This window comes from Salmo trutta, chromosome 4, assembly GCF_901001165.1.
Source record: "Salmo trutta chromosome 4, fSalTru1.1, whole genome shotgun sequence".
NCBI lineage: Eukaryota > Metazoa > Chordata > Actinopteri > Salmoniformes > Salmonidae > Salmo > Salmo trutta.
Genome location: NC_042960.1, coordinates 72,928,499 through 72,956,320, shown reverse-complemented (window position 1 = coordinate 72,956,320; position 27,822 = coordinate 72,928,499). Strand labels below are relative to the sequence as shown.

The 27,822-nt window shown below is 44.7% G+C and overlaps 1 protein-coding gene across 2 annotated transcripts in view; it reads right to left on the bottom strand.

Annotated features, from left to right (window-relative positions):
* ice2 (interactor of little elongator complex ELL subunit 2) overlaps positions 1–27,822 on the bottom strand; it is a 67,904-nt gene that overhangs the window by 26,603 nt on the left and 13,479 nt on the right. Inside the window, exons 6-11 of one of the 2 annotated variants that reach the window (XM_029752006.1) lie at positions 26,522–26,638; positions 22,699–22,858; positions 20,785–20,963; positions 11,557–12,439; positions 10,420–10,586; positions 8,797–8,926 (exon numbers count right to left, since the gene is read on the bottom strand). In XM_029752006.1, the coding sequence (XP_029607866.1) occupies positions 8,797–8,926; positions 10,420–10,586; positions 11,557–12,439; positions 20,785–20,963; positions 22,699–22,858; positions 26,522–26,638 (1,636 nt within the window). The remainder of the gene's footprint in view (positions 1–8,796; positions 8,927–10,419; positions 10,587–11,556; positions 12,440–20,784; positions 20,964–22,698; positions 22,859–26,521; positions 26,639–27,822) is intronic. The other variant, XM_029752008.1, reaches the window with a different exon arrangement.

The window sequence follows — 27,822 nt, the reverse complement described above, 5'->3', positions numbered from 1 at the left end:
TTGAAGTCAGAAGTTTACATACACCTTAGCCAAATACATATGAAATAAGTTTCACAATTTCTGACATTTAATCCTAGTAAAAATTCCCTGACTTAGGTCAGTTAGGATCACCACTTTATTGTAAGAATGTGAAGTGTCAGAATAATAGTAGAGAGAATGATTTATTTCAGCTTTTATTTATTTCATCACATTCCCAGTGGGTCAGAAGTTTACATACACTCAATTAGTATTTGGTAACATTGCCTTCAAATTGTTTAACTTGGGTCAAACGTTTCGGGTAGCCTTCAACAAGCTTCACACATTAAGTTGGGTGAATTTTGGCCCATTCCTCCTGACAGAGCTGGTGTAACTGAGTCAGGTTTGTAGGCCTCCTTGCTCATACACGCTTTTTCAGTTCTGCCCACAATTTTTCTATGGGATTGAGGTCAAGGCTTTGTGATGGCCACTCCAATACCTTGACTTAGTTGTCCTTATGCCATTTTGGCACAACTTTGGAAGTATGCTTGGGGTCATTGTTCATTTTGAAGACACATTTGCGACCAAGCTTTATCTTCCTGACTGATGTCTTGAGATGTTGCTTCAATATATCCACATAATTTTCCTGCCTCCTGATGCCATCTATTTTGTGAAGTGCACCAGTCCCTCCTGCAGCAAAGCACCCCCACAATATGATGCTGCCACCCCCGTGCTTCAGGGTTGGGATGGTGTTCTTCGGCTTGCAAGCCTCACACTTTTTCCTCCAAACATAACGATGGTCATTATGGCCAAACGGTCCTATTTTTATTTCATCAGACCAGAGGACATTTCTCCAAAAAGTACGATCTTTGTCCCCATGTGCAGTTGCAAACCGTAGTCTAGATTTTTTATGCCGATTTTGGAGCAGTAGCTTCTTCCTTGCTGAGCGGCCTTTCAGGTTATGTCGATATAGGACTCATTTTACTGTGGATATAGATACTTTTGTACCTGTTTCCTCCAGCATCTTCACAAGGTCCTTTGCTGTTGTTCTGGGATTGATTTGCACTTTTCTCACCAAAGTACGTTCATCTCTAGGAGACAGAACGCGTCTCCTTCCTGAGCGGTATGACGGCTACGTGGTCCCATGGTGTTTATACTTGGGTACTATTGTTTGTACAGATGAACGTGGTACCTTCAGGCATTTGGAAATTGCTCCCAAGGATGAACCAGACTTGTGGAGGTCTACATTATTTTTCTGAGGTCTTGGCTGATTTCTTTTGATTTTCCCATGATGTCAAGCAAAGAGGCACTGAGTTTGAAGGTAGGCCTTGAAATACATCCACAGGTACACCTCTAATTGACTCAAATTATGTCAATTAGCCTATCAGAAGCTTCTAAAGCCATGACATCATTTTCTGGAATTTTCCAAGCTGTTTAAAGGCACAGTCAACTTAGTGTATGTAAACTTCTGACCCACTGGAATTGTGAAAGTGAATTATAAGTGAAATAATCTGTCTGAAAACAATTGTTGGAAAAATGACTTGTGTCATGCACAAAGTAGATGTCCTAAACGACTTGCCAAAACTATAGTTTGTTAACAAGACATTTATGGGATGGTTGAAAAACGAGTTAATGACTCCAACCTAAGTCTATGTAAACTTCCGACTTCAACTGTATATATAGGGGACAGTGGTGGAGTGTAGTAGTGTAGTAGTGTCTTACCTATATAGGGGACAGTGCTGGAGTGTAGTAGTATCTTACCTATATAGGGGACAGTGTAGTAGTGTAGTAGTGTCTTACCTACATAGGGGACAGTGTAGTGTAGTAGTATCTTACCTATATAGGGGATAGTGCAGTAGTGTAGTAGTATATTACCTATATAGGGGACAGTGTAGTAGTGTAGTAGTATATTACCTATATAGGGGACAGTGTAGTAGTGTAGTAGTATCTTCCCTATATAGGGGACAGTGTAGTAGTGTAGTAGTATCTTACCTATATAGGGGACAGTGTAGTAGTGTAGTAGTATCTTACCTATATAGGGGACAGTGTAGTAGTGTAGTAGTATATTACCTATATAGGGGACAGTGTAGTAGTGTAGTAGTGTAGTAGTATCTTACCTATATAGGGGACAGTGTAGTAGTGTAGTAGTATCTTACCTATATAGGGGACAGTGTAGTAGTGTAGTAGTATATTACCTATATAGGGGACAGTGTAGTAGTGTAGTAGTATCTTACCTATATAGGGGACAGTGTAGTAGTGTAGTAGTATATTACCTATATAGGGGACAGTGTAGTAGTGTAGTAGTGTAGTAGTATCTTACCTATATAGGGGACAGTGTAGTAGTGTAGTAGTGTAGTAGTATATTACCTATATAGGGGACAGTGTAGTAGTGTAGTAGTGTAGTAGTATATTACCTATATAGGGGACAGTGTAGTAGTGTAGTAGTATCTTACCTATATAGGGGACAGTGTAGTAGTGTAGTAGTGTAGTAGTATATTACCTATATAGGGGACAGTGTAGTAGTGTAGTAGTGTAGTAGTATATTACCTATATAGGGGACAGTGTAGTAGTGTAGTAGTATATTACCTATATAGGGGACAGTGTAGTAGTGTAGTAGTATCTTACCTATATAGGGGACAGTGTAGTAGTGTAGTAGTATATTACCTATATAGGGGACAGTGTAGTAGTGTAGTAGTATATTACCTATATAGGGGACAGTGTAGTAGTGTAGTAGTATATTACCTATATAGGGGACAGTGTAGTAGTGTAGTAGTATATTACCTATATAGGGGACAGTGTAGTAGTGTAGTAGTGTAGTAGTATATTACCTATATAGGGGACAGTGTAGTAGTGTAGTAGTGTAGTAGTATATTACCTATATAGGGGACAGTGTAGTAGTGTAGTAGTATATTACCTATATAGGGGACAGTGTAGTAGTGTAGTAGTATATTACCTATATAGGGGACAGTGTAGTAGTGTAGTAGTATATTACCTATATAGGGGACAGTGTAGTAGTGTAGTAGTATCTTACCTATATAGGGACAGTGTAGTAGTGTAGTAGTATATTACCTATATAGGGGACAGTGCAAGAGTGTAGTAGTGTAGTAGTGTATTACCTATATAGGGGACAGTGTAGTAGTGTAGTAGTGTATTACCTATATAGGGGACAGTGTAGTAGTGTAGTAGTATATTACCTATACAGGGGACAGTGCAAGAGTGTAGTAGTGTAGTAGTATCTAACCTATATAGGGGACAGTGTAGTAGTATCTTACCTATATAGGGGACAGTCTAGTAGTGTAGTAGTGTCTTACCTATATAGGGGACAGTGTAGTAGTGTAGTAGTATCTTACCTATATAGGGGACAGTGTAGTAGTGTAGTAGTATCTTACCTATATAGGGGACAGTGTAGTAGTGTAGTAGTGTCTTACCTATATAGGGGACAGTGTAGAAGTGTAGTAGTATCTTACCTATATAGGGGACAGTGTAGTAGTGTAGTAGTATCTTACCTATATAGGGGACAGTGTAGTAGTGTAGTAGTATCTTACCTATACAGGGGACAGTGGAGTAGTGTAGTAGTATATTACCTATATGGGGACAGTGTAGTAGTGTAGTAGTAACTTACCTATATAGGGGACAGTATAGTAGTGTAGTAGTATCTTACCTATATAGGGGACAGTGCTGGAGTGTAGTAATATCTTACCTATATAGGGGACAGTGTAGTAGTGTAGTAGTAAATTACCTATATAGGGGACAGTGTAGTAGTGTAGTAGTATATTACCTATATAGGGGACAGTGTAGTAGTGTAGTAGTATATTACCTATATAGGGGACAGTGTAGTAGTGTAGTAGTGTCTTACCTATATAGGGGACAGTGTAGTAGTGTAGCAGCATATTACCTATACAGGGGACAGTGCAAGAGTGTAGTAGTGTATTACCTATATAGGGGACAGTGTAGTAGTGTAGTAGTATATTACCTATACAGGGGACAGTGTGGTAGTGTAGTAGTATCTAACCTATATAGGGGACAGTGTAGTAGTGTAGTAGTATATTACCTACATAGGGGACAGTGTAGTAGTGTAGTAGTATCTTACCTATATAAGGGACAGTGTAGTAGTGTAGTAGTATCTTACCTATATAGGGGACAGTAATAGTGTAGTAGTGTAGTAGTATCTTACCTATATAGGGGACAGTGTAGTAGTGTAGTAGTATCTTACCTATATAGGGGACAGTGTAGTAGTGTAGTAGTATATTACCTATATAGGGGACAGTGTAGTAGTATATTACCTACATAGGGGACAGTGTAGTAGTGTAGTAGTATCTTACCTATATAAGGGACAGTGTAGTAGTGTAGTAGTATCTTACCTATATAGGTGACAGTGTAGTAGTGTAGTAGTGTAGTAGTATCTTACCTATATAGGGGACAGTGTAGTAGTGTAGTAGTATCTTACCTATATAGGGGACAGTGTAGTAGTGTAGTAGTATATTACCTATATAGGGGACAGTGTAGTAGTGTAGTAGTGTAGTAGTATATTACATATATAGGGGACAGTGTAGTAGTGTAGTAGTATATTACCTATATAGGGGACAGTGCAAGAGTGTAGTATTGTAGTAGTGAATTACCTATATAGGGGACAGTGTAGTAGTGTAGTAGTATATTACCTATACAGGGGACAGTGTAGTAGTGCATTAGTATCTTACCTATATAGGGGACAGTGTAGTAGTGTAGTAGTATCTTACCTATATAGGGGACAGTGTAGTAGTGTATTAGTATCTTACCTATATAGGGGACAGTGTAGTAGTGTATTAGTATCTTACCTATATAGGGGACAGTGTAGTAGTATCTTACCTATACAGGGGACAGTGTAGTAGTGTAGTAGTATATTACCTATATAGGGGACAGTGTAGTAGTGTAGTAGTATCTAACCTATATAGGGGACAGTGTAGTAGTGTAGTAGTGTAGTAGTATCTTACCTATATAGGGGACAGTGTAGTAGTGTAGTAGTGTAGTAGTATATTACCTATACAGGGGACAGTGTAGTAGTGTAGTAGTATATTACCTATATAGGGGACAGTGCAAGAGTGTAGTAGTGTAGTAGTGTATTACCTATATAGGGGACAGTGTAGTAGTGTAGTAGTGTCTTACCTATATAGGGGACAGTGTAGTAGTGTAGTAGTCTATTACCTATATAGGGGACAGTGTAGTAGTGTATTAGTATCTTACCTATATAGGGGACAGTGTAGTAGTGTATTAGTATCTTACCTATATAGGGGACAGTGTAGTAGTATCTTACCTATACAGGGGACAGTGTAGTAGTGTAGTAGTATATTACCTATATAGGGGACAGTGTAGTAGTGTAGTAGTATCTAACCTATATAGGGGACAGTGTAGTAGTGTAGTAGTGTAGTAGTATCTTACCTATATAGGGGACAGTGTAGTAGTGTAGTAGTATATTACCTATATAGGGGACAGTGCAAGAGTGTAGTAGTGTAGTAGTGTATTACCTATATAGGGGACAGTGTAGTAGTGTAGTAGTGTCTTACCTATATAGGGGACAGTGTAGTAGTATCTTACCTATATAGGGGACAGTGTAGTAGTGTAGTAGTATCTTACCTGTATAGGGGACAGTGTAGTAGTGTAGTAGTATCTTAACTATATAGGGGACATTGTAGTAGAATCTTACCTATATAGGGGACAGTGTAGTAGTATCTCACCTATATAGGGGACAGTGTAGTAGTGTAGTAGTGTCCTACCTATATAGGGGACAGTGTAGTAGTGTAGTAGTATCTTACCTATATAGGGGACAGTGTAGTAGTGTAGTAGTATATTACCTATATAGGGGACAGTGCTGGAGTGTAGTAGTATCTTACCTATATAGGGGACAGTGTAGTAGTGTAGTAGTATATTACCTATATAGGGGACAGTGTAGTTGTGTAGTAGTATATTACCTATACAGGGGACATTGCAAGAGTGTAGTAGTGTAGTAGTATCTTACCTATATAGGTGACAGTGTAGTAGTGTAGTAGTATATTACCTATATAGGGGACAGTGTAGTAGTGTAGTAGTATATTACCTATATAGGGGACAGTGTAGTAGTGTAGTAGTATCTTACCTATATAGGGGACAGTGTAGTAGTATCTTACCTATATAGGGGACAGTGTAGTAGTGTAGTAGTATTTTACCTATATAGGGGACAGTGTAGTAGTGTAGTAGTATATTACCTATATAGGGGACAGTGTAGTAGTGTAGTAGTATCTTACCTATATAGGTGACAGTGTAGTAGTGTAGTAGTATCTTACCTATATAGGGGACAGTGTAGTAGTGTAGTAGTATCTTACCTATATAGGGGACAGTGTAGTAGTGTAGCAGTATATTACCTATATAGGGGACAGTGTAGTAGTGTAGTAGTATATTACCTATATAGGGGACAGTGTAGTAGTGTAGTAGCATATTACCTATATAGGGGACAGTGTAGTAGTGTAATAGTATCTTACCTATATAGGGGACAGTGTAGTAGTGTAGTAGTGTAGTAGTATCTTACCTATATAGGGGACAGTGTAGTAGTGTAGTAGTATATTACCTATATAGGGGACAGTGTAGTAGTGTAGTAGTATATTACCTATATAGGGGACAGTGTAGTAGTGTAGTAGTATCTTACCTATATAGGGGACAGTGTAGTAGTGTAGTAGTGTAGTAGTATATTACCTATACAGGGGACAGTGCAAGAGTGTAGTAGTGTAGTAGTATCTTACCTATATAGGGGACAGTGTAGTAGTGTGGTAGTGTAGTAGTATCTTACCTATATAGGGGACAGTGTAGTAGTGTAGTAGTGTCTTACCTATATAGGGGACAGTGTAGTAGTGTAGTAGTATATTACCTACACAGGGGACAGTGCAAGAGTGTAGCAGTGTAGTAGTATCTTACCTATATAGGGGACAGTGTAGTAGTGTAGTAGTATCTTACCTATATAGGGGACAGTGTAGTAGTATCTTACTTATATAGGGGACAGTGTAGTAGTGTAGTAGTGTAGTAGTATCTTACCTATATAGGGGACAGTGTAGTAGTGTAGTAGTATATTACCTATACAGGGGACAGTGTAGTAGTGTAGCAGTATATTACCTATATAGGGGACAGTGTAGTAGTGTAGTAGTATATTACCTATATAGGGGACAGTGTAGTAGTGTAGTAGTGTAGTAGTATCTTACCTATATAGGGGACAGTGTAGTAGTGTAGTAGTATATTACCTATATAGGGGACAGTGTAGTAGTGTAGTAGCATATTACCTATATAGGGGACAGTGTAGTAGTGTAATAGTATCTTACCTATATAGGGGACAGTGTAGTAGTGTAGTAGTGTAGTAGTATCTTACCTATATAGGGGACAGTGTAGTAGTGTAGTAGTATATTACCTATATAGGGGACAGTGTAGTAGTGTAGTAGTGTAGTAGTATATTACCTATATAGGGGACAGTGTAGTAGTGTAGTAGTATATTACCTATATAGGGGACAGTGTAGTAGTGTAGTAGTATCTTACCTATATAGGGGACAGTGTAGTAGTGTAGTAGTGTAGTAGTATATTACCTATACAGGGGACAGTGCAAGAGTGTAGTAGTGTAGTAGTATCTTACCTATATAGGGGACAGTGTAGTAGTGTGGTAGTGTAGTAGTATCTTACCTATATAGGGGACAGTGTAGTAGTGTAGTAGTGTATTACCTATATAGGGGACAGTGTAGTAGTGTAGTAGTGTAGTAGTATCTTACCTATACAGGGGACAGTGTAGTAGTGTAGTAGTATCTTACCTATACAGGGGACAGTGTAGTAGTGTAGTAGTGTAGTAGTATCTTACCTATACAGGGGACAGTGTAGTAGTGTAGTAGTGTAGTAGTATATTACCTATATAGGGGACAGTGTAGTAGTGTAGTAGTATCTTACCTATATAGGGGACAGTGTAGTAGTGTAGTAGTGTAGTAGTATATTACCTATATAGGGGACAGTGTAGTAGTGTAGTAGTATATTACCTATATAGGGGACAGTGTAGTAGTGTAGTAGTATCTTACCTATACAGGGGACAGTGTAGTAGTGTAGTAGTATCTTACCTATACAGGGGACAGTGTAGTAGTGTAGTAGTGTAGTAGTATATTACCTATATAGGGGACAGTGTAGTAGTGTAGTAGTATCTTACCTATACAGGGGACAGTGTAGTAGTGTAGTAGTGTAGTAGTATCTTACCTATACAGGGGACAGTGTAGTAGTGTAGTAGTATCTTACCTATACAGGGGACAGTGTAGTAGTGTAGTAGTATCTTACCTATACAGGGGACAGTGTAGTAGTGTAGTAGTATATTACCTATATAGGGGACAGTGTAGTAGTGTAGTAGTGTAGTAGTATATTACCTATATAGGGGACAGTGTAGTAGTGTAGTAGTGTAGTAGTATATTACCTATATAGGGGACAGTGTAGTAGTGTAGTAGTGTAGTAGTATATTACCTATATAGGGGACAGTGTAGTAGTGTAGTAGTGTATTACCTATATAGGGGACAGTGTAGTAGTGTAGTAGTATATTACCTATAGGGGACAGTGTAGTAGTGTAGTAGTATCTTACCTATATAGGGGACAGTGTAGTAGTGTAGTAGTATCTAACCTATATAGGGGACAGTGTAGTAGTGTAGTAGTATATTACCTATATAGGGGACAGTGTAGTAGTGTAGTAGTATATTACCTATATAGGGGACAGTGTAGTAGTGTAGTAGTATCTTACCTATATAGGGGACAGTGTAGTAGTGTAGTAGTATCTTACCTATATAGGGGACAGTGTAGTAGCGTAGTAGTGTAGTAGTATATTACCTATATAGGGGACAGTGCTGGAGTGTAGAAGTGTCTCAGCCCACAGCCGGCAGGCCTCAGTCTTAGTTAGACTCTCCACTCCATAAGAAAGCTGGTACTCCATCTTGGACAGGACATAGACAGGGACTACCTGCAGGACACACACAGGTTTACTAAGGGTTTACTAAAGGTTTACTAAGGGTTTACTAAACACAGTGAACAGCATATACCAGATGTGTGGTACATGTTTACAAAGAGGGAGTATATTAAACCAAAAAACAGTTTTAAGTGAAATATTAGCTTTTGTCTGAAGCCGAAAAATACACAAAATTCCAAAGTTAATTTTGAATTCATTGAAGAGCACACTTCTCCAGCGTGCAAGTGTCCATCGAAGGTGAGCATTTTGCCCACTGAAGTCGGTTTTGACGCCAAGACCCTGGTGAGGACGACGAGCATGCAGATGAGCTTCCCTGAGACGGTTTCTGACAGTTTGTGCAGAAATTCTTCGGTTGTGCAAACCCAGTTTCATCAGCTGTCCGGGTGGCTGGCGTCAGACCATCCAGCAAGTAAAGAAGCCGGATATGGAGGTCCTGGGCTGGCGTGGTTACACGTTGTCTGCGGTTGTGAGGCCGGTTGGACGTACTGCCAAATTCTCTGAAACAACATTGGAAGCGGCTTATGGTAGAGAGAAGAACATTCAATTATATGGCAACAGCCGTGGTGAACATTCCTGCAGTCTGCATGCCAACTGCACTGCTCCCTCAAAACTTGAGACTTCTGTTGCATTGTGTTGTGTGACAAAACTGCACATTTTAGAGTGGCCTTTTATTGTCCCCAGCACAAGGTGCACCTGTGTATTGATCATGCTGTTTAATCAGCTTGCTGATATGCCACACCTGTCAGGTGGATGAATGATCTTGGCAAAGGAGAAATGCTCGCCAACAGAAATAAGCTTCTTGTGGGTATGAACCATATCTGGGATCTTTGTTATCCCTTTCATGCCCTGCCTCCAGTCCACTTACCGATATCTGAACAAGAGAGACTCATCAAAATTGCAACAACCGGTTCTGTGAAAATTGAATTTAATCAGAAGCCACTGCCAGATTTCTGAATAGGGCTGCGCTCAGAGTTTATTGCTCTGGTAAATCTCGCTGTTAAGACACTGATGCCCTTTGCAACCACGTACCTATGTGAGAGTGGATTCTCGGCCCTCACTAGCATGAAAACTAAATACAGGCACAGACTGTATGTGGAAAATTTACATAGGCGTTGAATAAAACCAGTTGGCAGAGTAGTGACTTCAACTAGCTTTGGCTTCCATCTAGTGGAAAGGAATGGTAACTACACTGGACTGCTAGTTGGCAGAGTAGTGACTTCAACTAGCTTTGGCTGCCATCTAGTGGAAAGGAATGGTAACTACACTGGACTGCTAGTTGGCAGAGTAGTGACTTCAACTAGCTTTGGCTGCCATCTAGTGGAAAGGAATGGTAACTACACTGGACTGCTAGTTGGCAGAGTCAAAGGAGACTTTAATAATAAATGCCATTTAGGCAGACACCTTTATCCAGAGCCACCTGGCTACATGGTAGTGGAAACAGTGTGTGTGTGTGTGTGTGTGTGTGTGTGTGTGTGTGTATTCCAGACCTTGTTGCTGGTGCCCAGCCTGCGTGTGTGTGCCAGATAGACATCACTCCGCACCAGCAGCAGCAGGTCCTGTAGACTGTACAGTTTATACAGCAGGTTTCCTTCCTCTGGAGTCGAATAGTCCTCCTCATCCTCAGCACCCCCCATGAGATCATCACACAGCAGCCCTGGGGACACATGAGCATGTAACACTGCAGCCCTGGGAGGGACACATTAACATGTAACACAGCAGCCCTGGGGGGGACACATTAACATGTAACACATTTACATTTACATTTAAGTCATTTAGCAGACGCTCTTATCCAGAGCGACTTACAAATTGGTGCATTCACCTATAATATCCAGTAGGACAACCACTTTACAATAGTGCATCTAAATCTTTTAAAGGGGGGGGGGGGGGGTTAGAAGGATTACTTTATAACACAGCAGCCCTGTGGGGGGGACACACACACACAAACACACACATTAACATGTTACACTGCAGCCCTGGGGTAGGACACATTAACATGTAACACAGCAGCCCTGGGGAGGGGGACACATTAACATGTAACACAGCAGCCCTGGGGAGGGGGGGACACATTAACATGTAACACAGCAGCCCTGGGGAGGGGGGGACACATTAACATGTAACACAGCAGCCCTGGGGAGGGGGGGACACATTAACATGAAACACAGCAGCCCTGGGGAGGGGGGGACCACATTAACATGAAACACAGCAGCCCTGGGGGGAGGACACATTAACATGAAACACAGCAGCCCTGGGGGGGGGGGGACACATTAACATGTAACAACACAGCAGCCCTGGGGAGGGGGACACATTAACATGTAACAACACAGCAGCCCTGGGGGGGACACATTAACATGTAACAACACAGCAGCCCTGGGGGGGGGACATTAACATGTAACACAGCAGCCCTGGGGAGGGGGACACATTAACATGTAACACAGCAGCCCTGGGGGGGACACATTAACATGTAACACAGCAGCCCTGGGGAGGGGGGACACATTAACATGTAACACAGCAGCCTTGGGGGGGACACATTAACATGTAACACATCCACGGCTATCATCATTACACACATACCATGCTACAGTCTCACATACCGTTGGAATATATTTGTATCTGTCAATACTAACGTTTCTGTTGTACAGTCTTCCTGTTGTCTATTGGTCCAGATTGAGAAGGGGCATCGACATACGTCTCTCCATCCTGGGTACTGTCCAGGTAGTTGGACACGCAGGGCTTCACCAGCGACTGGGGGTTTGGGTTGGAGAGGGGTTCTGCGGGCTGGGAGGAGCAGGGTCTGGCTGGGTCCTGGGTCTGGTTGGGTTTGAGCATGGCCTTCTGCATGGCTAGGATCTGATCCAGCTGGTCACAGCCCCCTGGTACCTTAGCCTTCCTGGCCACTCTCCGAGTCCCAGGGGCGAGGGATGGTGGTGAGGAGGCAGAGGGCGATCGAGGGGTGTCCTGTTGACGTGTTGGGGAGAGTTGGGTCACCGCGGCTGGGGGTAACCTGTTGGTGGTGGAGACTGGGGATACAGGGTCATCAATCACCAGGCGCTCGTCTTCTGAGTCTCCGCCTGAGGAAAACTGCTCCTCAGAGTCCTGAACAGAGCCAGGTTTCAGCTGATTGGCTGAAGGGACAGTAGCAGCCAATGATTGTTCAGCACAGCTCTGCTCTCTCCCCTCTGTCTCTGAAACCACCGTCCTGTTTGTCCATAATAAGTTCCCCTCTTCATCCGGAGTTCTGCTGGCCTTAGATTCCTCTTTAACCAGGGTCCCACTGTACTGTTTAGACTTGGTTTTAGGCTGACTGACCAAGTCTTTAGGCTGACTGACCAAGTCTTTAGGCTGACTGACCAAGTCTTTAGGCTGACTGACCAAGTCTTTCTGTAGATTATGGGTCTTCAGCCTCTTGGGGGACTGAGTGGCTTCTCCAAACGTTTCTAGGTCTGTGAGATCCAGTCCAAAGTCCAGACCAGAGGTCTCAAAAGACACCAGCCTCCTCTGAGAGCTCTCCTGTAGAGCACACAAACACACACTGAGTTACAGCTGTCCTGTAGAGCACACACACTGAGTTACAGCTGTCCTGTAGAGCACACACACTGAGTTGCAGCTCGCCTGTAGAGCACACACTGAGTTACAGCTCTCCTGTAGAGCACACACACTGAGTTACAGCTCTCCTGTAGAGCACACACACTGAGTTACAGCTCTCCTGTAGAGCACACACACACACACACACACTGAGTTACAGCTCTCCTGTAGAGCACACACACACTGAGTAACAGCTTGCCTGTAGAGCACACACACTGAGTTACAGCTCTCCTGTAGAGCACACACTGAGTTACAGCTCTCCTGTAGAGCACACACTGAGTTACAGCTCTCCTGTAGAGCACACACACTACAGCTCTCCTGTAGAGCACACACACTGAGTTAGAGCTCTCCTGTAGAGCACACACTGAGTTACAGCTCGCCTGTAGAGCACACACTGAGTTACAGCTCGCCTGTAGAGCACACACTGAGTTACAGCTCGCCTGTAGAGCACACACTGAGTTACAGCTCTCCTGTAGAGCACACACACTACAGCTCTCCTGTAGAGCACACACACTGAGTTAGAGCTCTCCTGTAGAGCACACACACTAAGTTAGAGCTCTCCTGTAGAGCACACACTGAGTTACAGCTCTCCTGTAGAGCACACACACTGAGTTACAGCTCTCCTGTAGAGCACACACACTGAGTTACAGCTCTCCTGTAGAGCACACACACTGAGTTACAGCTCTCCTGTAGAGCACACACACACACACTGAGTTACAGCTCTCCTGTAGAGCACACACACACTGAGTTACAGCTCGCCTGTAGAGCACACACACACACTGAGTTACAGCTCTCCTGTAGAGCACACACACTGAGTTACAGCTCTCCTGTAGAGCACACACTGAGTTACAGCTCTCCTGTAGAGCACACACACTACAGCTCTCCTGTAGAGCACACACACTAAGTTAGAGCTCTCCTGTAGAGCACACACTGAGTTACAGCTCGCCTGTAGAGCACACACTGAGTTACAGCTCTCCTGTAGAGCACACACTGAGTTACAGCTCTCCTGTAGAGCACACACACTACAGCTCTCCTGTAGAGCACACACACTAAGTTAGAGCTCTCCTGTAGAGCACACACTGAGTTACAGCTCTCCTGTAGAGCACACACTGAGTTACAGCTCGCCTGTAGAGCACACACTGAGTTAGAGCTCTCCTGTAGAGCACACACACACTGAGTTAGAAACCAACTTTACTCTAGCAAGGGAAACAATTACAAAACATCTGCTTTGAAACCAAATGTAGGGTTAAGGTCAGGGGTCAGGGGTTAGGCTACAGACAGCTAGGAGATGTAGGGTTAAGGTCAGGGTTAGGCTACATATAGCTAGGAGATGTAGGGTTAAGGTCAGGGGTTAGGCTACAGACAGCTAGGAGATGTAGGGTTAAGGTCAGGGGTCAGGGGTTAGGCTACAGACAGCTAGGAGATGTAGGGTTAAGGTCAGGGTTAGTTAGGCTACATACAGCTAGGAGATGTAGGGTTAAGGTCAGGGGTTAGGCTACAGACAGCTAGGAGATGTAGGGTTAAGGTCAGGGGTAGGCTACAGACAGCTAGGAGATGTAGGGTTAAGGTCAGGGGTCAGGGTACATACAGCTAGGAGATGTAGGGTTAAGGTCAGGGGTCAGGGGTTAGGCTACAGACAGCTAGGAGATGTAGTGTTAAGGTCAGGGTTAGTTAGGCTACATACAGCTAGGAGATGTAGGGTTAAGGTCAGGGGTTAGGCTACATACAGCTAGGAGATGTAGGGTTAAGGTCAGGGGTAGGCTACAGACAGCTAGGAGATGTAGGGTTAAGGTCAGGGGTAGTTAGGCTACAGACAGCTAGGAGATGTAGGGTTAAGGTCAGGGTTAGGCTATAGACAGCTAGGAGATGTAGGGTTAAGGTCAGGGGTCAGGGTACATACAGCTAGGAGATGTAGGGTTAAGGTCAGGGTTAGTTAGGCTACATACAGCTAGGAGATGTAGGGTTAAGGTCAGGGGTAGTTAGGCTACAGACAGCTAGGAGATGTAGAGTTAAGGTCAGGGGTCAGGCTACAGACAGCTAGGAGATGTAGGGTTAAGGTCAGGGGTCAGGGGTTAGGCTACAGACAGCTAGGAGATGTAGGGTTAAGGTCAGGGGTTAGGCTACATACAGCTAGGAGATGTAGGGTTAAGGTCAGGGGTAGTTAGGCTACAGACAGCTAGGAGATGTAGGGTTAAGGTCAGGGGTTAGGCTACAGACAGCTAGGAGATGTAGGGTTAAGGTCAGGGGTAGTTAGGGTACAGACAGCTAGGAGATGTAGGGTTAAGGTCAAGGGTTAGGCTACATACAGCTAGGAGATGTAGGGTTAAGGTCAGGGTTAGGCTACAGACAGCTAGGAGATGTAGGGTTAAGGTCAGGGGTCAGGGGTTAGGCTACATACAGCTAGGAGATGTAGGGTTAAGGTCAGGGGTTAGGCTACAGACAGCGAGGAGATGTAGGGTTAAGGTCAGGGGTTAGGCTACAGACAGCTAGGAGATGTAGGGTTAAGGTCAGGGGTAGGCTACAGACAGCTAGGAGATGTAGGGTTAAGGTCAGGGTTAGGCTACATACAGCTAGGAGATGTAGGGTTAAGGTCAGGGGTAGTTAGGCTACAGACAGCTAGGAGATGTAGGGTTAAAGGTCAGGGTTAGTTAGGCTACAGACAGCTAGGAGATGTAGGGTTAAGGTCAGGGGTAAGGGGTTAGGCTACAGACAGCTAGGAGATGTAGGGTTAAGGTCAGGGTTAGGCTACAGACAGCTAGGAGATGTAGGGTTAAGGTCAGGGTTAGGCTACAGACAGCTAGGAGATGTAGGGTTAAGGTCAGGGTTAGGCTACAGACAGCTAGGAGATGTAGGGTTAAGGTCAGGGGTAGTTAGGCTACAGACAGCTAGGAGATGTAGGGTTAAGGTCAGGGTTAGGCTATAGACAGCTAGGAGATGTAGGGTTAAGGTCAGGGGTCAGGGTACATACAGCTAGGAGATGTAGGGTTAAGGTCAGGGGTAGTTAGGCTACAGACAGCTAGGAGATGTAGAGTTAAGGTCAGGGGTCAGGGGTTAGGCTACAGACAGCTAGGAGATGTAGGGTTAAGGTCAGGGGTCAGGGGTTAGGCTACAGACAGCTAGGAGATGTAGGGTTAAGGTCAGGGGTTAGGCTACATACAGCTAGTAGATGTAGGGTTAAGGTCAGGGGTAGTTAGGCTACAGACAGCTAGGAGATGTAGGGTTAAGGTCAGGGGTTAGGCTACAGACAGCTAGGAGATGTAGGGTTAAGGTCAGGGGTAGTTAGGGTACAGACAGCTAGGAGATGTAGGGTTAAGGTCAGGGTTAGGCTACATAAAGCTAGGAGATGTAGGGTTAAGGTCAGGGGTCAGGGGTTAGGCTACATACAGCTAGGAGATGTAGGGTTAAGGTCAGGGGTTAGGCTACAGACAGCTAGGAGATGTAGGGTTAAGGTCAGGGGTAGGCTACAGACAGCTAGGAGATGTGGGGTTAAGGTCAGGGTTAGGCTACATACAGCTAGGAGATGTAGGGTTAAGGTCAGGGGTTAGGCTACAGACAGCTAGGAGATGTAGGGTTAAGGTCAGGGGTAGTTAGGCTACAGACAGCTAGGAGATGTAGGGTTAAGGTCAGGGGTTAGGCTACATACAGCTAGGAGATGTAGGGTTAAGGTCAGGGTTAGGCTACAGACAGCTAGGAGATGTAGGGTTAAGGTCAGGGGTCAGGGGTTAGGCTACATACAGCTAGGAGATGTAGGGTTAAGGTCAGGGGTTAGGCTACAGACAGCTAGGAGATGTAGGGTTAAGGTCAGGGGTAGGCTACAGACAGCTAGGAGATGTAGGGTTAAGGTCAGGGGTAGTTAGGCTACAGACAGCTAGGAGATGTAGGGTTAAGGTCAGGGGTCAGGGGTTAGGCTACATACAGCTAGGAGATGTAGGGTTAAGGTCAGGGGTAGTTAGGCTACAGACAGCTAGGAGATGTAGGGTTAAGGTCAGGGTTAGTTAGGCTACATACAGCTACGAGATGTAGGGTTAAGGTCAGGGGTTAGGCTACATACAGCTAGGAGATGTAGGGTTAAGGTCAGGGGTAGGCTACAGACAGCTAGGAGATGTAGGGTTAAGGTCAGGGGTAGTTAGGCTACAGACAGCTAGGAGATGTAGGGTTAAGGTCAGGGTTAGGCTATAGACAGCTAGGAGATGTAGGGTTAAGGTCAGGGGTCAGGGTACATACAGCTAGGAGATGTAGGGTTAAGGTCAGGGTTAGTTAGGCTACATACAGCTAGGAGATGTAGGGTTAAGGTCAGGGGTAGTTAGGCTACAGACAGCTAGGAGATGTAGAGTTAAGGTCAGGGGTCAGGCTACAGACAGCTAGGAGATGTAGGGTTAAGGTCAGGGGTCAGGGGTTAGGCTACAGACAGCTAGGAGATGTAGGGTTAAGGTCAGGGGTTAGGCTACATACAGCTAGGAGATGTAGGGTTAAGGTCAGGGGTAGTTAGGCTACAGACAGCTAGGAGATGTAGGGTTAAGGTCAGGGGTTAGGCTACAGACAGCTAGGAGATGTAGGGTTAAGGTCAGGGGTAGTTAGGGTACAGACAGCTAGGAGATGTAGGGTTAAGGTCAAGGGTTAGGCTACATACAGCTAGGAGATGTAGGGTTAAGGTCAGGGTTAGGCTACAGACAGCTAGGAGATGTAGGGTTAAGGTCAGGGGTCAGGGGTTAGGCTACATACAGCTAGGAGATGTAGGGTTAAGGTCAGGGGTTAGGCTACAGACAGCGAGGAGATGTAGGGTTAAGGTCAGGGGTTAGGCTACAGACAGCTAGGAGATGTAGGGTTAAGGTCAGGGGTAGGCTACAGACAGCTAGGAGATGTAGGGTTAAGGTCAGGGTTAGGCTACATACAGCTAGGAGATGTAGGGTTAAGGTCAGGGGTAGTTAGGCTACAGACAGCTAGGAGATGTAGGGTTAAAGGTCAGGGTTAGTTAGGCTACAGACAGCTAGGAGATGTAGGGTTAAGGTCAGGGGTAAGGGGTTAGGCTACAGACAGCTAGGAGATGTAGGGTTAAGGTCAGGGTTAGGCTACAGACAGCTAGGAGATGTAGGGTTAAGGTCAGGGTTAGGCTACAGACAGCTAGGAGATGTAGGGTTAAGGTCAGGGTTAGGCTACAGACAGCTAGGAGATGTAGGGTTAAGGTCAGGGGTAGTTAGGCTACAGACAGCTAGGAGATGTAGGGTTAAGGTCAGGGGTAGTTAGGCTACAGACAGCTAGGAGATGTAGGGTTAAGGTCAGGGTTAGTTAGGCTACATACAGCTACGAGATGTAGGGTTAAGGTCAGGGGTTAGGCTACATACAGCTAGGAGATGTAGGGTTAAGGTCAGGGGTAGGCTACAGACAGCTAGGAGATGTAGGGTTAAGGTCAGGGGTAGTTAGGCTACAGACAGCTAGGAGATGTAGGGTTAAGGTCAGGGTTAGGCTATAGACAGCTAGGAGATGTAGGGTTAAGGTCAGGGGTCAGGGTACATACAGCTAGGAGATGTAGGGTTAAGGTCAGGGTTAGTTAGGCTACATACAGCTAGGAGATGTAGGGTTAAGGTCAGGGGTAGTTAGGCTACAGACAGCTAGGAGATGTAGAGTTAAGGTCAGGGGTCAGGCTACAGACAGCTAGGAGATGTAGGGTTAAGGTCAGGGGTCAGGGGTTAGGCTACAGACAGCTAGGAGATGTAGGGTTAAGGTCAGGGGTTAGGCTACATACAGCTAGGAGATGTAGGGTTAAGGTCAGGGTTAGGCTACAGACAGCTAGGAGATGTAGGGTTAAGGTCAGGGGTCAGGGGTTAGGCTACATACAGCTAGGAGATGTAGGGTTAAGGTCAGGGGTTAGGCTACAGACAGCTAGGAGATGTAGGGTTAAGGTCAGGGGTAGGCTACAGACAGCTAGGAGATGTAGGGTTAAGGTCAGGGGTAGTTAGGCTACAGACAGCTAGGAGATGTAGGGTTAAGGTCAGGGGTCAGGGGTTAGGCTACATACAGCTAGGAGATGTAGGGTTAAGGTCAGGGGTAGTTAGGCTACAGACAGCTAGGAGATGTAGGGTTAAGGTCAGGGTTAGTTAGGCTACATACAGCTACGAGATGTAGGGTTAAGGTCAGGGGTTAGGCTACATACAGCTAGGAGATGTAGGGTTAAGGTCAGGGGTAGGCTACAGACAGCTAGGAGATGTAGGGTTAAGGTCAGGGGTAGTTAGGCTACAGACAGCTAGGAGATGTAGGGTTAAGGTCAGGGTTAGGCTATAGACAGCTAGGAGATGTAGGGTTAAGGTCAGGGGTCAGGGTACATACAGCTAGGAGATGTAGGGTTAAGGTCAGGGTTAGTTAGGCTACATACAGCTAGGAGATGTAGGGTTAAGGTCAGGGGTAGTTAGGCTACAGACAGCTAGGAGATGTAGAGTTAAGGTCAGGGGTCAGGCTACAGACAGCTAGGAGATGTAGGGTTAAGGTCAGGGGTCAGGGGTTAGGCTACAGACAGCTAGGAGATGTAGGGTTAAGGTCAGGGGTTAGGCTACATACAGCTAGGAGATGTAGGGTTAAGGTCAGGGGTAGTTAGGCTACAGACAGCTAGGAGATGTAGAGTTAAGGTCAGGGGTCAGGGGTTAGGCTACAGACAGCTAGGAGATGTAGGGTTAAGGTCAGGGGTCAGGGGTTAGGCTACAGACAGCTAGGAGATGTAGGGTTAAGGTCAGGGGTTAGGCTACATACAGCTAGTAGATGTAGGGTTAAGGTCAGGGGTAGTTAGGCTACAGACAGCTAGGAGATGTAGGGTTAAGGTCAGGGGTTAGGCTACAGACAGCTAGGAGATGTAGGGTTAAGGTCAGGGGTAGTTAGGGTACAGACAGCTAGGAGATGTAGGGTTAAGGTCAGGGTTAGGCTACATAAAGCTAGGAGATGTAGGGTTAAGGTCAGGGGTCAGGGGTTAGGCTACATACAGCTAGGAGATGTAGGGTTAAGGTCAGGGGTTAGGCTACAGACAGCTAGGAGATGTAGGGTTAAGGTCAGGGGTAGGCTACAGACAGCTAGGAGATGTGGGGTTAAGGTCAGGGTTAGGCTACATACAGCTAGGAGATGTAGGGTTAAGGTCAGGGGTTAGGCTACAGACAGCTAGGAGATGTAGGGTTAAGGTCAGGGGTAGTTAGGCTACAGACAGCTAGGAGATGTAGGGTTAAGGTCAGGGGTTAGGCTACATACAGCTAGGAGATGTAGGGTTAAGGTCAGGGTTAGGCTACAGACAGCTAGGAGATGTAGGGTTAAGGTCAGGGGTCAGGGGTTAGGCTACATACAGCTAGGAGATGTAGGGTTAAGGTCAGGGGTTAGGCTACAGACAGCTAGGAGATGTAGGGTTAAGGTCAGGGGTAGGCTACAGACAGCTAGGAGATGTAGGGTTAAGGTCAGGGGTAGTTAGGCTACAGACAGCTAGGAGATGTAGGGTTAAGGTCAGGGGTCAGGGGTTAGGCTACATACAGCTAGGAGATGTAGGGTTAAGGTCAGGGGTAGTTAGGCTACAGACAGCTAGGAGATGTAGGGTTAAGGTCAGGGGTTAGGCTACAGACAGCTAGGAGATGTAGGGTTAAGGTCAGGGGTAGGCTACAGACAGCTAGGAGATGTAGGGTTAAGGTCAGGGTTAGGCTACATACAGCTAGGAGATGTAGGGTTAAGGTCAGGGGTAGTTAGGCTACAGACAGCTAGGAGATGTAGGGTTAAGGTCAGGGTTAGTTAGGCTACATACAGCTACGAGATGTAGGGTTAAGGTCAGGGGTAGTTAGGCTACAGACAGCTAGGAGATGTAGAGTTAAGGTCAGGGGTCAGGCTACATACAGCTAGGAGATGTAGGGTTAAGGTCAGGGGTTAGGCTACAGACAGCTAGGAGAGGTAGGGTTAAGGTCAGGGGTCAGGGGTTAGGCTACATACAGCTAGGAGATGTAGGGTTAAGGTCAGGGGTTAGGCTACAGACAGCTAGGAGATGTAGGGTTAAGGTCAAGGGTAGGCTACAGACAGCTAGGAGATGTAGGGTTAAGGTCAGGGGTAGTTAGGCTACAGACAGCTAGGAGATGTAGGGTTAAGGTCAGGGGTCAGGGGTTAGGCTACATACAGCTTGGAGATGTAGGGTTAAGGTCAGGGGTTACGCTACAGACAGCGAGGAGATGTAGGGTTAAGGTCAAGGGTCAGGGGTAGGGTACAGACAGCTAGGAGATGTAGGGTTAAGGTCAGGGGTCAGGGGGTAGGGTACAGACAGCAGGTAGTTGTTTGTCCATAGCTGGAGTCTCAGTCATGAGGTGGAAGACATTCTTGGTTCCAGTCTTGTTGACTGACAGCTTCATGCTCTCCTCATGGAACAGCCGACTCCTCTCTCTCACTGTCATCTCTGTCTGCAGCGGAGGTTCGACGTACACCGTCTTACTCTGGCTATTGCCTGCAACACAGATACATTACTTACAGGTCTGCTGGTTCACATCATGAAAACTAGTTTATTAAAACTGATGTTAACTTTATGGCAGGTCTGATCATGGTAGATCTCTCATTGGACTGTTCAACGTTGGTCTGACCAATTGGAATATATGCTTCAAAACAGTTTTGATCACCTGGACTGGGAAATGTTCCAGGTAACTTCTGGGAATAGTATGGACGTATACACGGACTGGGTTCACCAGGAAGTGCATAGAGGATGTTGTTAAAAGACTGTGATGATTAGAACTTATCCAAACCTAAAAACGTGGATAGATGGCAGAACCACCACATTTAACCACGGCAAGGTGACTGGGAACATGGACGTGTACAAACAGACCAGCTATGACCTCTAAGGCATACAAGAGGCACAAACGACAACACAGGGACAAAGTGGAGTTGCAATTCAACAACTCAGACAGACTAGATGTGGCAGGGACTCCAGGCAATCACAGACAATAAAGGTACTTCCTGTATATAGCCATGTTATTACCTGGTACTCCCTGTATATAGCCATGTTATTACCTGGTACTCCCTGTATATAGCCATGTTATTACCTGGTACTCCCTGAATATAACCATGTTATTACCTGATACTTCCTGTATATAGCCATGTTATTACCTGGTACTTCCTGTATATAGCCATGTTATTACCTGGTATTCCCTGTATATAACCGTGTTATTACCTGGTACTACCTGTATATAACCGTGTTATTACCTGGTACTCCCTGTATATAGCCATGTTATTACCTGGTACTTCCTGTATATAACCATGTTATTACCTGGTACTTCCTGTATATAGACATGTTATTACCTGGTACTTCCTGTATATAGCCATGTTATTACCTGGTACTTCCTGTATATAGACATGTTATTACCTGGTACTTCCTGTATATAACCATGTTATTACCTGGTACTTCCTGTATATGGCCTCGTTGTTGTTATCTTATGGTGTTACTATTTCTTTTTTTTACTTTGCAAATATTTATTTTTAACTCTGCATTTTTGGAAAAGGGCTCGTAAGTACGCATTTCACATTAAAGTCTACACCTGTTGTATTTGGCGCATGTGACAAATAAAATTAGCTTTGATCAATATTGCCGACCGGTGGCTTTAAAGCTTCTCATTTGCCAATACAAAGCATCATCGGTCCAGGGTTGGTTTTGACCACTACAGGTAACTCCCAGGGTTAGGGGTTAGGGTCAGGATGAGGGGTTAGGGTCAGGATGAGGGGTTAGGGTCAGGATGAGGGGTTAGGGTCAGGATGAGGGGTTAGGGTCAGGATGAGGGGTTAGGGTCAGGATGAGGGGTCAGGGTCAGGATGAGGGGTCAGGGTCAGGATGAGGGGTCAGGATGAGGGGTCAGGATGAGGGGTCAGGGTCAGGATGAGGGGTCAGGATGAGGGGTTAGGGTCAGGATGAGGGGTTAGGGTCAGGATGAGGGGTTAGGGTCAGGATGAGGGGTCAGGATGAGGGGTCAGGATGAGGGGTCAGGATGAGGGGTCAGGATGAGGGGTCAGGGTTAGGATGAGGGGTTAGGGTCAGGATGAGGGGTCAGGATGAGGGGTTAGGGTCAGGATGAGGGGTCAGGATGAGGGGTTAGGGTCAGGATGAGGGGTCAGGATGAGGGGTCAGGATGAGGGGTTAGGGTCAGGATGAGGGGTTAAGGGTTAGGGTCAGGATGAGGGGTTAGGTTATATCCTACCTCTCCCAGGATTGATTTTGACCACTACAGGTAACTCCCAGGGATCAGTGAAGTCCGGACCATGGTTGTCCAGCAGTCTGACCAGACTTTCTCTACTCAGGACAACATGGGGTTCATACCGACCACTCAGCTTCTCTGCATTACTGTCAGTACTGACGCCCTAAACGTGAAACAAATACCAACATTAGTGTATAAAATGAGGACTCTAAGACATAACACTGTTTAGAAACATCAATGGAAGAGTTATATTATGAGCAAGAGTGTTGCCTGAGTGTGTTTAATAGTTGAGTTCATATACAAAGGCCTCCCAACGACTGAGCTCCAACCTGACACAACAACCAATGTGGTAAGGACTGGGTCTGGTGTAAGGGCTGGTGTGAGGACTGGGTCTGGTGTGAGGGCTGTGGTAAGGACTGGGTCTGGTGTGAGGACTGGGTCTGGTGTAAGGGCTGTGGTAAGGACTGGGTCTGGTGTGAGGACTGTGGTAAGGACTGGGTCTGGTGTGAGGACTGGGTCTGGTGTAAGGGCTGTGGTAAGGACTGGGTCTGGTGTAAGGGCTGTGGTAAGGACTGGGTCTGGTGTAAGGGCTGGGTCTGGTGCAAGGGCTGTGGTAAGGACTGGGTCTGGTGTAAGGGCTGTGGTATGGACTGGGTCTGGTGTAAGGGCTGTGGTAAGGACTGGGTCTGGTGTAAGGGCTGTGGTAAGGACTGGGTCTGGTGTGAGGGCTGGGTCTGGTGTAAGGGCTGTGGTAAGGACTGGGTCTGGTGTGAGGGCTGTGGTAAGGACTGGGTCTGGTGTAAGGGCTGTGGTAAGGACTGGGTCTGGTGTAAGGGCTGTGGTAAGGACTGGGTCTGGTGTGAGGACTGGGTCTGGTGTAAGGGCTGTGGTAAGGACTGGGTCTGGTGTGAGGGCTGTGGTAAGGACTGGGTCTGGTGTGAGGGCTGTGGTAAGGACTGGGTCTGGTGTGAGGACTGGGTCTGGTGTAAGGGCTGTGGTAAGGACTGGGTCTGGTGTGAGGGCTGTGGTAAGGACTGGGTCTGGTGTAAGGGCTGTGGTAAGGACTGGGTCTGGTGTAAGGGCTGTGGTAAGGACTGGGTCTGGTGTAAGGGCTGTGGTAAGGACTGGGTCTGGTGTAAGGGCTGGGTCTGGTGTAAGGGCTGTGGTAAGGACTGGGTCTGGTGTCAGGGCTGTGGTAAGGACTGGGTCTGGTGTGAGGACTGGGTCTGGTGTCAGGGCTGGGTCTGGTGTAAGGGCTGTGATAAGGACTGGGTCTGGTGTGAGGGATGTGGTAAGGACTGGGTCTGGTGTGAGGACTGGGTCTGGTGTAAGGGCTGTGGTAAGGACTGGGTCTGGTGTAAGGGCTGTGGTAAGGACTGGGTCTGGTGTGAGGACTGGGTCTGGTGTGAGGACTGGGTCTGGTGTGAGGGCTGTGGTATGGACTGGGTCGGGTGTAAGGTCTGTGGTAAGGACTGGGTCTGGTGTAAGGACTGGGTCTGGTGTAAGGACTGTGGTAAGGACTGGGTCTGCTGTAAAGGCTGTGGTAAGGACTGGGTCTGGTGTAAGGGCTGTGGTAAGGACTGGGTCTGGTGTGACGACTGGGTCTGTTGTAAGGACTGGGTCTGGTGTAAGGGCTGTGGTAAGGACTGGGTCTGCTGTAAGGGCTGTGGTAAGGACTGGGTCTTGTGTAAGGGCTGTGGTAAGGACTGGGTCTGGTGTAATGGCTGTGGTAAGGACTGGGTCTGGTGTAATGGCTGTGGTAAGGACTGGGTCTGGTGTAAGGGCTGTGGTAAGGACTGGGTCTGGTGTAAGGGCTGTGGTAAGGACTGGGTCTGGTGTAAGGGCTGTGGTAAGGACTGGGTCTGGTGTAAGGGCTGTGGTAAGGACTGGGTCTGGTGTAAGGGCTGGGTCTGGTGTAAGGCCTGTGGTAAGGACTGGGTCTGGTGTAAGGGCTGTGATAAGGACTGGGTCTGGTGTAAGGGCTGTGGTAAGGACTGGGTCTGGTGTAAGGCCTGTGGTAAGGACTGGGTCTTGTGTAAGGGCTGTGGTAAGTAGAGGTCGACCGATTAATCGGAATGGCCGATTTAATTAGGGCCCATTTCAAGTTTTCATAACAATCGGTAATCGACATTTTTGGACACAGATCATGGCCGATTATATTGCACTCCACGAGGAGACTGCGTGGCAGGCTGACTACCTGTTACGCGAGGGCAGCAAGAAGCCAAGGTAAGTTGCTAGCTAGCATTAAACTTATCTTATAAAAAACTATCAATCTTAACATAATCACTAGTTAACTACACATGGTTGATGATATTACTAGTTTATCTAGCTTATCCTGCGTTGCATATAATCGATGCGGTGCCTGTTAATTTATCATCGAATCACAGCCTACTTCGCCAAACGGGTGATTTAACAAGCGCATTCGCGAAAAAAGCACTGTCGTTGCACCAATGTACCTAACCATAAACATCAATGCCTTTCTTAAAATCAATATACAGAAGTATATTTTTTTTAAACCTGCATATTTAAAAGAAATTCAGGTTAGCAGGCAATATTAAACTAGGGAAATTGTGTCACTTCTCTTGCGTTCATTGCACGCAGAGTCAGGGTATATGCAGCAGTTTGGGCCGCCTGGCTCGTTGCAAACAAATTTTCCAGAATTATACGTAATTATGACATAACATTGAAGGTTGTGCAATGTAACAGCAATATATAGACTTATGGATATGACCCGTTAGATAAAATACGGAACGGTTCTGTATTTCACTGAAAGAATAAACGTGATAGTTTCCAGATTCGACCATATTAATGACCTAAGGCTCGTATTTCTGTGTGTTTATTATAATAAAGTCTATGATTTGATATTTGATAGAGCAGTCTGACTGAGCGGTGGTAGGCACCAGCAGGCTCGTAAGCATTAATTCAAACAGCACTTTCGTGCGTTTGCCAGCAGCTCTTCACAATGCTTCAAGTATTGAGCTGTTTATGACTTCAAGCCTATCAACTCCCGAGATTAGGCTGGTGTAACCGATGTGAAATGGCTAGCTAGTTAGCGGGGTGCGCGCTAATAGCGTTTCAATCAGTGACGTCACTCGCTCTGAGACCTTGAAGTAGTTGTTCCCCTTGCTCTGCAAGGGCCGCGGCATTTGTGGAGCGATGGGTAACGCTGCTTCGAGGGTGGCTGTTGTCGATGTGTTCCTGGTTCGAGCCCAGGTAGGAGCGAGGAGAGGGACGGAAGCTATACTGTTACACTGGCAATACTAAAGTGCCTATAAGAACATCCAATGGTCAAAGGTATATGAAATACAAATGGTATAGAGAGAAATAGTCCTATAATTCCTATAATAACTACAACCTAAAACATCTTACCTGGGAATATTGAAGACTCATGTTAAAAGGAACCACCAGCTTTCATATGTTCTCATGTTCTGAGCAAGGAACTTAAACGTTAGCTTTTTTACATGGCACATATTGCACTTTTACTTTCTTCTCCAACACTTTGTTTTTGCATTATTTAAACCAAGTTGAACATGTTTCATTATTTATTTGAGGCTAAATTGATTTTATTGATGTATTATATTAAGTTAAAATAAAAGTGTTAATTCAGTATTGTTGTAATTGTCATTATTACAAATAAATAAATAAATAAAAATCGGCATCGGCTTTTTTTGGCCCTCCAATAATCGATATCAGTATCGGCGTTGAAAAATCATAATCGGTCGACCTCTAATACAAAGGCCTCCCAAAGACTGAGTTCCAACCTGACACAATAACCAATGATGTCCCTCTCTGTTGTAGCAATTAAGAAGTAAAGCCTCATTCTTACAGAGTGTGAGAGCTTTGCTTTCTTGACTGGAGGAATATCTGATGAAACAGTCTCGTAGTCAAATGCCAACTGCGCTTCATTAGGCACCACTTTGTGGTCTGTGATCAGCACTTCGCCCTGCAGGCACACAGGAGGAGAAGACAGGCTCTGTGACTCAAGTACAAAGGATAACAGTTTATAGTACTACTACTATATAGAATACATTATTCTAGTATATCTCACCATAGTATTACTGTTATATAGAATATATTATTCTAGTATATCTCACCATAGTATTACTGTTATATGGAATATATGATTCTAGTATATTTCACCATAGTATATCTCACCATAGTATTACTGTTAAATGGAATATATGATTCTAGTATATTTCACCATAGTATTACTGTTATATAGAATATATTATTCTAGTATATCTCACCATAGTATATCTCACCATAGTATTACTATTATATAGAATACATTATTCTAGTATATCTCACCATAGTATTACTACTATATAGAATACATTATTCTAGTATATCTCACCATAGTATTACTGTTATATAGAATATATTATTCTAGTATATCTCACCATAGTATTACTGTTATATAGAATACATTATTCTAGTATATCTCACCATAGTATTACTGTTATATAGAATATATTATTCTAGTATATCTCACCATAGTATTACTGTTATATAGAATACATTATTCTAGTATATCTCACCATAGTATTACTGTTATATAGAATACATTATTCTAGTATATCTCACCATATTATATCTCACCATAGTATTACTATTATATAGAATACATTATTCTAGTATATCTCACCATAGTATATCTCACCATAGTATTACTATTATATAGAATACATTATTCTAGTATATCTCACCATTGTATTACTATTATATAGAATATATTATTCTAGTATATCTCACCATAGTATATCTCACCATAGTATTACTACTATATAGAATACATTATTCTAGTATATCTCACCATAGTATTACTATTATATAGAATATATTATTCTTGTATATCTCACCATAGTATTACTATTAAATAGAATACATTATTCTAGTATATCTCACCATAGTATTACTATTATATAGAATACATTATTCTAGTATATCTCACCATAGTATTACTACTATATAGAATACATTATTCTAGTATATCTCACCATAGTATTACGGTTATATAGAATATATTATTCTAGTATATCTCACCATAGTACTACTGTTATATAGAATATAGTATTCTAGTATATCTCACCATAGTACTACTACTATATAGAATACATTATTCTAGTA